Below are 13,827 nucleotides of genomic sequence, written 5' to 3' on the forward strand. Positions count from 1 at the left end.
ATATACCTTCGCTCGCCTATCTAAACTCTATCTACCGTCTTTGGGGCCTAAACGAGTGTGGATAACTAACAGATTGCCTAAGGTGCTGACTTTTCAGTCAAAGCCAGCTTGACAGCTTTCCAGTCCAGCGTCATCCTTGCTGACTAAGCCTCAGTGGTAATACTTACTACATTCTTAAGCACCAAGACTGCCTCTCACCATCAGAAAACTTCAAATGGCTCATTTCCACAGTAAGTAACAAGTATATTTTGAAAGAAGGGCTAGGAGAGAATCATCTACTTGCTGAATTAATATTAACAGAGATAATTCACCTCGGATATGAAGAGTTCAGAATTTCCATTACTTAAGAAAATGCTTGGGCCGGCCCAGTGGCTCAGGCCATTAGAGCTCCATGCTCCTAACCCCGAAGGCTGCTGGTTCGATTTCCACATGGGCCAGTGGGCTCTCAACCACAAGGTTGCCAGTTCAATTCCTTGAGTCCCGCAAGGGATGGTGGGCAGTGCCCCCTGCAACTAAGATTGAACACGGCACATTGAGCTGAACTGCCTCCCTGATGGCTCGGTTGGAGCGCGGGCTCTTGACCACAAGGTTGCCAGTTCGACTCCTGCAAGGGATGGTGGGCTGCGCCCCCTGCAACTAGAAACAGCAACTGGACCTGGAGCTGAGCTGCGCCCACCACAACTAAGACTAAAAGGACAACAACTTGAAGCTGAACGGCACCCTCCACAACTAAGATTGAAAGGACAACTTGACTTGGGGAAAAAAAAAAGTCCTGGAAGTACACACTGTTTTCCAATAAAGTCCTGTTCCCCTTCCCCAATAAAATCTTAAAAAAAAAAAATGCTTCATTACTACCTCTTGTTAATGATCTATTCAACCGCCCTCCTGCAACTAGAAGTGATTGAAAGCCACCATCTTCTTGTATGCTTTGTCAGCCAAAAGGAAATTGAAAATAACAATAACTTGATGCCAGAAAGTGCTTAACATTTTTTTTTTAAATCCCACACTTTCTAATTCCCCTGATTACTGATTCTCTTGACCCTTTTCATGTTAATTGGATGATCAGAAGCAGTTCATGGTGTTTACTATTGTGCACAGCCCTTCCCAGGTTTTCTTGCTTTTGGTTATGTTTCTAGATATCCTTAAGAACTACTTCCCCAGCTCTTTGTTCTCTTGTGCAAATTGTCCTGGCTATTTCTGAAACTTTATTGTACCAGATAAATTTTTAACGTCAGTTTTTCAGGTTTCACAAAAACTTTTGCTTTTGTATTCATTTCTTGAGTGAAAGTTATTTTATAAAGTTTAATGTTGATGGGGTAGAATCACTAGCTGTAAGCATAACTCCTGTCTCTCCTAGCATCAATGCTCTTTTCTTCTTTAATAGCTTCCCACTTAGAGGTGGTCCAACAGGATGAGAACCTGCCTATCCTAACTGGCTGATAGGAAAGCTTAGTGCAGTTACAGGAATTACACATTGTTCCATAACATACAGAACTAATCTGAGTACATTTTGTAGACTGATTGGAGGTAAGACATATCACACCTAAATCCCTAAGTGATGTGCTTGTATGTGTATTTGTATGTGTGTTCACACCTTCAAATAAAAAGCAGAGATAAAACCATCTTGGGCCTTTAGTTTGAAACACTCTGCACCACCCAGGTGACTTCTGTTTCTGCTTTTCTGAGTCAGCTACTCACGGACCTCCAACATAACATGAATGAATACTGACATGCTGCAAAATGGATGACTAGAAGTAGAATATACCACTCCAAACTATGCCTCTTTGGCATAAGGATTTTTTGAGCTCATTATTTTTAAGAAACAGCAGACACATGAAAAGCTCTGAAAACTGAGTAGAAGTTGTCCTTTCGTAGGAGAAATTTATAAGAGAAATCTCATTTGTAAAGGTGTCTCCCTCTCTGTACCAGGAAGAGAAGAACGAGACTCTAATTCTCTAGAAACTTATCATTGGAGAAGGTGCCCAACTTAAATCTAAATAACAACCTTACATTCATTTACTATGCTTTTCCTGGTAACTTCCCATAACTGGCCTTCCCCACTCCCCAGCATTTTTCTATGTCTTTAGCTGAAGAAGGTATTTAAGGTGATGGCTTGGGCCATTTTAATTCAGTTTTTTTGGTCATCTTCCATATATATACGGGAGTTATAGGTATAAATATACACACACACACACACACACGTATGTATATATATAACATAGGTAAATGTGTTGTTAAATTTGTTTTTCTTCTTTTAATCTGTTTTTTTTATTATTATTATAAAGATGGGGTCTCAGCCAAGAACCTACAAAGGTAGAGGGAAAATTATTTTTCCTCCTCTACAGTTTGACAACTTATGATGGGACCTGCTGAGACAACATTCTTGCTCTGGAACCTGCAGATGGAATCCTGGAAAACTGGCAGAAGCCAACGAAGGGTAAGAATTCTTACCAAAATCAGCTCTCATGGATCTCTGTCTACAGTGCCTAGTTGAGAGAAGAAGGGAAGTTTCACCGTGTCCTTTGCTTTCCAAATTTAGATTAGCAGGAGGAAATACTTGTGTGAACTAGTTCCTTGGGTATAGCAATTCTGGTAAAGACTTGTTAGGAATACTCTGGTTTTCTATTGATCGTGTTCCTCCCAGAGATGGTTATTGTTTTCTATTGTCTCTGTCTTTCATGTCATTTGTCATTAGGAGGAAAACCATAAGCCAAATGAGGTTTTATTTTCATCTTGTTCTAAGTCTTGAGAGCTTGGGTTTTTGACCAATTTGAGAATACTCTCTCTGGCCTCCACCAACCAGAAGGTGCAAGTAAGGGCTTCTATCTGGCAGCCAGCCCAATAGGCTGAGAATCTGAGACACAAAGGGACAAGCAGCATTCTCTTTGTCCCACTGTGCCAGCTCTCATGAGAGTTTGTTAAGCGGTCTAGTCCATAAAGGGCCTTTTTGTCTCAGCCTTCATTGTTTCAATTGTGCTGGAAGAGTTCCATTCCAGTAGCACCTGCCCAGTGTCACAGATCAGCAAGAGGGTCTGTGACTGGAGGTGTCTCATGTTCTCAAGGGAAACTGGAGACACAATTTTCACCACACCATTCTGAATGCCTGTGGTAATGAAGGTCTTTGCTTTCTCAGGCTAACTCTTGGAGTGGACTTTCTGGATCTTGTGAGAGCTGCAATGCCTTCAGGGACGCCCCTTGTTTCCATGGTTAAGTCATAAAAAGGCTTGATGGGTTTGAGTCGCTATTGAGATTAGTATACCAAGAAAGATCCTATTCATCAACTTCTAGATCTCAAAAAACTTGTTTAGAGAACTGTCTTGGTAAACAATTGTTGTATTGGTACCTGTGGAATGATCACATTGCAAAGAGAACACAAAGGAATGTAGCATCCAGCCTTAGGGACTCTCTTAACAAGATAAATTACAAAGTCCTTTTCACCTTCATTTTCGGAAGATCCTACCAGATTTAGAGAAGAGTGAGAAAGAAAGATCAGTGGCCATATGCAACCCCACTCACGGGAGTCTTCATTGGCTGCTCGGGGCTGTTCCTCCCTCTCATCATGATTGTACTGTAGTCATAAGATAAGCTAGCCAGCTCCCTAGGGAAACCCCTCTCACTGAGAAACAGATGACTGGAATTTCTCCCAGGCCTTCCTACACAAAATCAGGAAATGGATGAGCTGGAAGGTGATGTTCAGGGACTGACAGAAGTAATAATAGAGGCTTCCCCCTAAAGTGAATTGGTCCAAGTTTGAATTTGTACACTCAAAACAGAGAGCATATGAAGGCCTTTGTTGAATGCTTTATACAGACTTTACAAAGGCATAATGCATTCAACCCTGAAATTTCAGAATATAGGAATTTTTTTTTATTTCTATCTTAGTTGAAATGGAAATCTCCTCCCTGATATAAAGCAGTGATTGAAGATATTGTAGTTGGATGGGCAGGTCAGCCTCACAATATCATTCAGGCTCACCCAATTCCTTAAGGAATTGGAAACAACTGTGTCTTACAAATCTTTACAAAACCAGAAATGCAGTTGTACAAGCCATACAAAGTCCACCTATCCTTACCAATCACAAAAGCTCCTCCTCTTCATCTCAAAATGCTTGTAGACATTGTAAAAGATTGGGACATTGGAAACAGAATTGTCCTGCACTTAAGAAAAAGAAAACATTAAATAGTAATGACCCTAGATATCTGATAATAGGCAAATACACCCCAAAACTACTTGGAGAAAACTGAGATACTTTCCCTGTGCCTTTGAGATGTACATTTTCTACCCTCATCTTCTCTAGGACCTGAGAGCCATCTCTTTGAAATCCAAACTTTAAGGAGATGATTCTCCTCAGAGGGGGAAAAGAAAGGAGCTATTTGGAAATTAGGCAAAAGAAAAAAAGATGTGTCTTCTCTGCAAATATTGGTAAAAAAGCTTTAGCCACCTGAGTAGGTAAACTTATTCTATCTGCCAGAAGCACAAATTGGATCCACTGTTTTTTTATAAACTAGTGGGTTTCGTCTGATTGTACCTGATTCCTGGCTAAAAGTTTATGATACTCACACGATCTCTGTTTGCATCTGTATGTTTATGTAGGTCTATATATGTATGTTGTAGATGTATGATATTTGTCTACCTCCAGATGGAATAGTCAGAAATTTGTAAAAGAGCTATTCAATTGCCTTCATAATATGTGCTTATATGAAAGAAGTATTTCTAAACTCTCAAAAATATAGAAACTAACCCAAGTGTTTTCTAAGTTCATGTGATCTGGGGAAATATTCAGTAAACACCGGCTAGTTTAAGTAGGTTTACTTAAAATAGGCATGTCTTCAGAGTTGTCGGAATGCAGATGTACAACTTTTATTCCACCTAGGTTTATTAGTCAAATAGGTTCATGTTATCTCTGTTACAGAATTTATCAGCAAGAAAAATAACAGGATGATGGTTAACTTTGTTTAATGAAATTTTTAGGAGTAATCTACATATGATTTTTAAGACAAGTGAATTAAATAGATGTAAGTGCAATGAACTTTTTAACAGTTATGAAGTTTTATAACATATATCTACTTTAAAATAGCTTCCAAATCGTTTTGGTAATTTGAAACCTTAAATTTTTTCCAAGTTAAATGATGGAAATTCATTGAATATTTAGATCATTTTCAAATAACGTAAAATACTGAAACATTAATTACTAAATATAGTTTTATCTACTTTTGGCTTATTACAAAGAAACTAAACATATTCAGGTCTGAAAGTAAATGTCTCGTGCTACACTGAAAAATTGTACTATGAAGAAGGATATGCTTCTAAAACTTATGAAATGTATTAATAAATTTGCCAATCTAGTTCAAAATCTCTTACTCTTTAGTTTTCAATAGAAATTAAAGTTGCAATGGTTGGGAATTCTAATAAATGTGTCTAATTAAAACTAGTAGAAATAGTAAGGGAAACATTTCTATTTTCACAGAAAGTAAGATATGTTTTTGGTTAAGAAAATGTATGAGGTATGGAGATGCATTTTTGTTAAGGGAAAGAGAATAATTTTGTCCTGAAGTACAACCGATTATTTCAAAATTGCAAAGAGGAGAATAAAGGACAAATTAAATGGATATAGAAAGTTGGGAAGTGAGAAAGAAAGGGAACCTTGTGTAACTAAGCTGGCTAATATCAACAGTGTACTTGTATAAAACTATAATTTTCTTTCATCTGCTAAAAGGATTTTCTTGGACTGTTGGTCTGCTTTTGATAAAAGATTGCGAAAGGTTTTTCTTTACCTTTTAAGTAATCTGCCTAGAAAGCAAAGATTTTTGTGTTTTACTAAAATAATTATTTGTGCTTCATGTTATCTTTACCATTAGATCTTTGATTACTTAAGAAACTCAAGTCTTCTACATATTAAGAGCTAAGTTTTGCTTACAACTATGTAATCTGTATTTGCTTTTAAAATATTTTTATTGTCACTTTGATTAAATAGGTTATTAAGTGTTGTTTCACAATGATCTGTGATCCTATTTGGCCCAGTGTCCAAAACCTTTGATATTTTTGACAAACTTCTAAAAATCAAATTCTAAATTAAGTCTTTTTGACCTTGAACTAGCTTGGAGTATTTCAGAGAACTGAACATCTATTTCTAGAAAATCTCAAGGTTTCTCTCTCCTTATATAAAGAGATATTAAACTAATTAGGCTCTTGTTAAATTGCATGGGAAGGGCGGCCAGATGGCTCAGTTGGTTAGAGTGTGAGCTCTGAACAACATAGTTGCCGGTTCAATTCTCATATGGGCCAGTGAGCTGCGCCCTCCACAACCAGATTGAAGACAATGAGCTGCCACTGAGCTGCCAGAGGGGCAGCCGGATGGCTCAGTTGGTTAAAGTGCAAGCTCTCAACAACAAGATCGCCGGTTCCCACATGGGATGGTGGGCTGCGTCCCCTACAACTAAGGATTGAAAACAGTGACTGGACTTGGAGCTGAGGTGCTCTCTCCACAACTAGATTGAAGCACAATGACTTGGAGCTGATGGGCCTTGGAGAAACACACTGTTCCCCAATATTCCCCAATAAAAAAAAATTTTAATGGAAATATTTTTTTAAAATTGCATGGGAAGCATTGACAAATAAGAGGTGACACAAAAATTTCTTTAGGTTATATTTGTATGGATACATGTTATTAATGTAAGTATTCCAGAAGTCATATGAAATTCCTAGAAATCTGATATGTCCTGGTATGTTATCACTTGCAACTCTGGCTGTTATCTTAAAATACATGTCACAGAAACAACCAAATTTCCTTGTTGATTGCATTCATTTTAAATTTTTTTTTATCATTTACAGAAATTACTGTTTTGCCTTTGCAAAAGTGTTTCCACAAAAGTGCGTCATCTTCAGGGAGATTTATGCAATGGGATCTGAAAAGCACAAGTTTCTGATAACTATCAAATCAAACCATTGAACTGGGTAAGAATTAAACAGGAAAATTCTAAGGAAAAACTGGATTCACAAAACTGCTCACGCAAGATCAAGACCAACAAGAATTTATTATATGGGACTGAAGGAACTGAGGAGGGTAATTATAATTTTTATAACTTTGTTTTCTTTTTCCAGATTTAAGGAAACCTTTTTCTTTTCTCTTAAGCTATCAGTGACTTAAGCAATTTCTACTAAGAATTTGGAAATTCTTAGTGAGTATTCTTATTTTCATGACAACATAGGAATTTGCATAAGTTCAATAAGAATCTGTTCTCCTTCTAACAGGACACAATTGGAAACACTGGTTATATTATCAAAACTTTGACTGGAATGTCATATTTGAGAATGTGCATAGAATCAGATATGACCAGTTTTAAGGAACCAAGGCTGACTTTAAAGCCAATAAATCTCCTTAGAAAAACCGTCTGGTGTCTTGCTGCCTTACCAGGTAAGTTACAAGGGTCACTTCCTGGCAGGTGCAGGAACCTCAGGATATACTGGGACCTTGAGAAGAGAGGAAATAATCCCATTGTTTTGGTATTGCAGACGAAGTCTGAGGGCAAGACCTTGGATTCCGAGCCTCTGAGAGGCTTTTAAAAAGTCCAACCTGAGACTCCTTAAGAAAAGTTCTGGCAAAGAGATTTAAGAGACTGTATATATGGTCAATCACTATTCTTGCTGCAATTGTGTACATTATCAGGCCAATTTTGAGACTAGATTTATTTTGCAAACAAATTAGTTTTACTATAATTATCTTTGGTAAAAATGGGGTGATTATAGAGAAGAAAAAGGTTCCTTCAGTAGAAACTATACTGCACCTTGTGGATATCTGATTCTAGACCTGTTGATTGTCTGAGATTTCGTTATCTATATTTTGTTATGTATTTCTATTTCGTTATCTGTAAAGGATTCAGGACTGAATCCTGAATTGTAGTTTCTTCCAATAATCTGGCTACAACTCTTCAAACTATATTTCCAATTATTTTCCCCACTCTTTTGACTTGGAGTCACTAAGAACAAATTGTATGAAATCCCTAGAAATTTGATGTAACCTGGTCTAATGTTATCATTTGCAATTCTAGTTGTTATCTTAAAATGGATTTTACAGAAATAACCAAATTCCCTTGCTGATTGCATTGTAACGCATTCTTATCAGATCTTTAACCATGGCCATTTTAAGGTTTTTTGTCATTTACAGAAATTGTTTTGCTTTTGCAAAAGTGTTTCCCAAAGCCCTGCAAACTGAATGTGAACAACTTGGTATAAATTTCAGTGAAATGGCCACAATGGCTCCTGTTCAAATACCATTCATGCCTGATGACATCGGAGACATTCAAACTGCAAAAGATGCTTCATCTAAAAATCTTCTGACTGGCTGCCCTCATGACTCATACTGAGTTTGTAATTTGCTTCAACCATTAACCATTGTGGGTTTTTTTGTTTGTTTGTTTCGATAAATACCTCTTAAACACCTGATTGCTCGTGCCATATTGGCCTACCTTTGGTAGCCCACCTCCTAAAATGAGACACAACTATTTAACTGCACTGCTGACCTAATCTCAAGACTAACAGACTGGTGCAATAAAATAATACAGCCCATCTCTCACTTAGCTTCTGGACTGTGAAACTCCTTTGAAATTTGAAATGTAGGACAGAAAGAGAGCAGAATATATACCATCCTAAAATATTGGCACGAGGATTATTTTGAGCTGATTAATTTTTAAGAAAGAGCAGGCACAGAAAAAGCTCTGAAAATGAAGAATTAATTACCCTTTGTAGAGGAAATTTACATTAACAAGAGAAATTTCCAGTTGTGTGTCTCCCTTTCTGTACCCAGAAGAGAAGGATCAGACTCTAAAGCATGGGAAACTTATCACTGGAAAAGGTGCCTAACTTAAATCTTCATAACAACTTTACTCTTGTTTACTGTGCTTTTCCATAACCTCCCTTAACTGGCCTTCTGCCCCTTGCCCACCCCCTCCCCCAACACCTTTCTTTTGTCTTTAGCTGGAGATGGTATTTAAGGTGATGGCTTGGGCCACTTCTCGGAATGACTCAATTTTCCTGGGTGTCTCCCATGTATATAGGAGGTGTGCATGTTATTGAACTTCTGGGGTTTTGTCCTCCTGTTCATCTCTTTTATTACAGGAGGGGGGTCTCAGCCAAGAATCCAGAAGGTAAGAGTAAAATTATTTTTCTTCTCCTACAAGTACATTTCGAAAGTTTCTAAGTAATTAACTGTTAAAGTTACAGCATTTTTCTTTTGAGGAGCAGCACCATAGCTCCTCAAAAACATGAGCTCTGTCCACTAGACAAAATAATTCTCCAGGTAGTCCACCAAAAGAGGGTTTATTCGGGAAAAGAAAAAGAAATAAAACCACCACAGCAGTGTAAGGACGCCCACCTCTGGCCAGCCACCCTTGCAAAAGAAGTGCCCCCTTCCCAAGATGACCCCCTATATAAATCCCTCTCCCTGAAGTTGGAACCATAAAGTTTTAACAGGAAGTCAGAACTAGAGAGTACCAGGGAGCCCAGCTCTGCCCATAGACCTCCCAGTTCTATGGTTAGTCATCTTAAGATGCCAGTTCACTTTTGTCAGCTCAAAGAAACATAACTTAATCCAATGCTAACGGCAGAATGGTATATTCTTAGTCGCCTCAGAAAGGCACAGCATACATGGTTCAAACAGCAAAACTGGTGGCCATCAAAATTTTGGCAGGAGTTACATTATATTTGTTAAACAATTTGTACTTTTAGCCATTTCATCAGTTTACAAGGCATAGTCATATACATTGGAATATACACATACACACTTCCCACCAGTACAACATGTGTGCTATCTAGAGACCATGTACCTTATGTTGACTTTGGCTTCATGGTGATCAAACTGTAGGAAAACTGAATTAGATGCACTGACATAGTCGTTGCTTAGAACCGACTGCTTAAAAAAAAGAAATCTTTGGTGGCATGTTAAAGGCATCATACTTCAGCATGAAGAGAGAAAAACAATTAAAAATGCCTCAAAATTACAAGATTTAATAAAAAGCTTTAAAACTCAACTTTCTTTAAAAAAAAAAAAAAAGTCACCCAAATTAATCCTAGAGCTCTCAAGGCATGATCTTTAAATTAACAGGCCCCCACCCCTCCATTACATGATTTTTTAAACACACTTAAATGTAATTTTAAAAATAAACAGTAAATCACAGTGGCTTTATAAAATATCAAATTCAAAATGACAGTCTTACAGCCAAAAGTCAAAAGAAATATAAAGACAATTTTGGAATAAAGACTTTTTAAAAGTTTTGCTAAACTTAAATATCTTTCAGGCTCCATCACCCCATCTCTGTCCCGGTGGCCTTGGTGCTGTCCAGTGGGCTGGGTCGGGTGATATGTTAGAAGCACTCGGAAATAAACACAAGGGGCTTGCTTGCAAGTCCTGTCTTCTGGTTTTGGCGAGGAGTAGGCAGCAGTTTTTAAACTAGGTTGAATTCCCGCAGGTTTAGTTGTAGAATTGTGTCTTTCACAGCAGCGAACACAAAGCGGATATTCTCTGTATCTGTAGCACATGTGAAGTGGGAATAGATAACTTTCTCTTTGTCAGGATTCTGATCTTGATAAAGCTTCAGGATAAAGTCTCTGGCAGCTTTGACATCCTGCTTTGGTCCTGGTCACGGGAGCAGGTAGAGGAATAAAAAAGAGAGATACGAACTCACCACCAAGTCCTTCCAAAAATCATTTTCAATGTACTCTTGTTCTTATTTGGGATGCTTCTTTGAGCTCTTATTTCTAGGGGCATGATTTTTATTATATCTCATTATGAACCTGTAAAACAGTAAAGTGTCTACTAACATTTACAAATTGTACTTTAAGGCAATTTGTTGAAAAATTGTGACCCAATTTAATTTTCTGATTTGGACCACATTTAAAAAACAAAAAAACCACTTTCATTTATTTTTATTTTAACTGTGTTTTTCCAGGACCCATCAGCTCCAAGTCAAGTAGTTGTTTCAATCTAGTTGTGGAGGGCGCAGCTCGGAGTGGCCCATGTGGGGATTGAACCGGCAACCCTGGTGTTACGAGCATTGTGCTCTAACCAACTGAGCTAACCGACCACCCCTAATTTGGACCACTTTTGAAAAGAGGTAATTCTTGTTAACTCAGGCAGACAGAAGTGGGCTAGGAGAGGGAAAAGGACGAATATGGGACTAATGTTATTAGGCACCCAAGTCTGCTTTTAAAGTTTATGGGCTCTGTATTACATGGCCAATCCGGTTAATAAAAAGGAAAAAGGAGAGTGCTGAAACACTGCTCCTCTGACTGTCAATGTGAAACTTAATCATATTTGAGCTCTCCAGTACCAGAAGTAATTAGCAATAGGGCATAAACTCTCCTTTGCATCTGTCATGTAGATAAGGAACCTCAGTGTCGACCCTGTGTCTGGGAAAGGGGCTGCCACACTGTAACCTACACATAAGAAGTGCCAGGTGCTCTGACCAGCATCAAGAATGCAAAGATAAGTCTGGCACAGTCTCTGCCCTCAGGAGCTGACTGGGGAGAGGGCTGAGTGAGCAGACAATGCGACAGAGTACCGAAGGCCAAGAGAGCATGGTGAGTCCCGGCAGCCAAGAGAGCAGGGGGGTGAGGCTCAGAAGAACTTCCCAAAGGACAGAGTGCCTGAGCTGGGTCTTGGCAAAGTGAGTTAGCAACAGGAATTGCCAGTTGTATTCCAGGCACTGGGAGAGACATGTGTGGGGGCACTGAGGCGAAAGCACACAGTAATGTGACTGAGCTTCTGCGAGAAAGTCTGTTCTAGACAGACTGGGGAGGCTCCTGTGAGCTCGTTACGAACTAATTTCAGCAAGGTCAACAAGATGAACGCTTACCTGTGTACTCTGGAAAATAGCTAATTAGATGAGAGTACATTATTTTTTCTTCCAAAAGATCCTTCTTGTTTAAGAACAAAATCACAGATGAGTTCAGAAACCAGGGGTAGGTGATAATGGTTTTAAATAAGGCTTTGCTCTCTTCCATGCGGTTCTAAGTGAGAAACAAGGAATTTAAGGTTAACTGGACAGAAAAGCAATGCTTTGGAAGCAACATACCAAACCACTGGTTCCATCCATCTGTGCCCGTCTCAGTCAGCTCCAGTCTCGGTGTCACTGTCCTTGCTGTAGCTGGTGAGTATGTGGGCACCTCAGGGCACCAGGCTTCCTGCTTCCATTTCCACTTTCTGGATCTTCTCCTGTATCACCCAACTCTTCTCTAGTCCCAAACTAACAAGTAAGGATATAAGACTTTTGTGCAACTTGGAACAAGAAGGGTCATGGCCATATTTGACAAGTTTTCTGTGTAGAATTAGTGGGATTACCAAGAGGGGCAAGTTCACAGCTTCAGACCTGAGACACCCACATTACTGGGTGTGGGCCTCCAGACTGTGCGTCGGCAGTCATGTGATGATGAGGGAAAACAGAGCCCTTCAGCAGGGTCGCCGCCTTGGACACTAGCAAGGAAGGGAACTCTCCTTACTGAGCACTGACCCTGTGTCAGGTCTTATTGGCGGGCAATACAGGCAAGCTCCACAAGGGGGAACAGAGCCCCCATTTTATGGATGAGCATTCTATACTGTTCATGAAATTTAAATAGTTTCCCAAGGCCGTATAATAGTAGGATCTAGTGGAAATTATGCAGAAGGACAGTAACATTTCTGAGCATTAGACACTGGCAAGAAAATATCAAATGTTCCTAATTTATGGAGGGCAGACAGGCACATACAGAGCTCACTTGATGACCATAAATGTTCGAGAGTATTCTGCTCTCTTAAGTATTTCTAGGAGGAAAAAGACACTTCCCTTTAGCAAGGGAAGTGGTCGGGCTGAAAAACATCAAAGCCCAGAGGGACATGCCATCAATCTCTAATTCCTACAACTCCCAGACACATTCCCCCAGACATGGGGTTCATTCTCCCGCTGAGTACCATTTTGGGGCCTAAGATCTGGAATTTATTACCAGAGAGATAATCCCTCACTTGCTTTTAAAGCTTCTTTAAAATTTATTATGATCTTATCAATAATGATGTCCAAGGAAATACAGTATATGAAAAAAACAATTCCTATACAGCACAGTAAATGTATCTAACACATATCTACAACCAGGAGGGAAAACTGGAGTGGCAACCACAATTTTTCTACAAATACCTTGTGATTTCTTTTTTTTTTTTTTTTTCAGGAGAAGAAAACATATTTAATGTCTTAGCACATCAGTACGTCAGGCTGACGTACTTGTCCATGCACACCTGACTAATCTCCAAGCACACCTGACTAATCTTTTAAGTTTCCTGACAAACATCGTAAGTAATTCCTGAGACAAATTTGTAGCTAATTTTTCATATTGATGACTCGAGGCCTTTCCTTTTTAAAAAGGTTTCTCTATTGGAAGAGCTGAGTGGCAGCCAAGATTTCTATTCTCCTTTGCACAATGACACTAGTAAAGGGGTTAATCCTCCACTAATTAGCTAATGTTACGATGCTCCTCAGAGAAAAGTCTGGTCTCCAGAAAAACAACATACAGTTTGTTCATAGTTACTGCCTAATCCTGGAGAGTTCCTTATTGATTTACTTTCATGCCCTAGAAGCAAGAGACATTTTTCTAAAAGGTCTAGGGGTCTTGTGAAGAGTAAGGGGGAGGATGAGGGTATCCCACAGAAAACACCCCCAACCTCACAAAGAACTGACTGTGAGGGTTCATGTCATTTTCCAGGCAGATCCAGCTATTGGAGTGTGACCCAGCCACACTATGGCAACTCTACAGAGGACACTGAATGCCTGATGGGGGTGGATCGTCCCAGTTGCCCTGAGCAAGCCC

The 13,827-nt window shown here is 39.1% G+C and overlaps 1 protein-coding gene and 1 long non-coding RNA gene across 2 annotated transcripts in view; one reads left to right on the forward strand and one right to left on the reverse strand.

The window, feature by feature from the left end:
* The first annotated feature begins 1,210 nt into the window (after positions 1-1,210).
* On the forward strand, positions 1,211-10,033 carry LOC308504855. Its single transcript, XR_013994423.1, has 3 exons — positions 1,211-2,437; positions 6,832-7,063; positions 7,252-10,033. It is a non-coding gene; the product is annotated as an uncharacterized lncRNA (long non-coding RNA).
* GNA14 (G protein subunit alpha 14) overlaps positions 9,298-13,827 on the reverse strand; it is a 159,869-nt gene continuing 155,339 nt past the window's right edge. Inside the window, exons 6-7 of the mRNA XM_081066234.1 lie at positions 11,850-12,003; positions 9,298-10,630 (exon numbers count right to left, since the gene is read on the reverse strand). Of these exons, the coding sequence (XP_080922360.1) occupies positions 10,440-10,630; positions 11,850-12,003 (345 nt within the window). The 3' untranslated portion in view covers positions 9,298-10,439. The remainder of the gene's footprint in view (positions 10,631-11,849; positions 12,004-13,827) is intronic.

Source organism: Rhinolophus hipposideros (genome assembly GCF_964194185.1).
Source record: "Rhinolophus hipposideros genome assembly, chromosome: 11".
NCBI lineage: Eukaryota > Metazoa > Chordata > Mammalia > Chiroptera > Rhinolophidae > Rhinolophus > Rhinolophus hipposideros.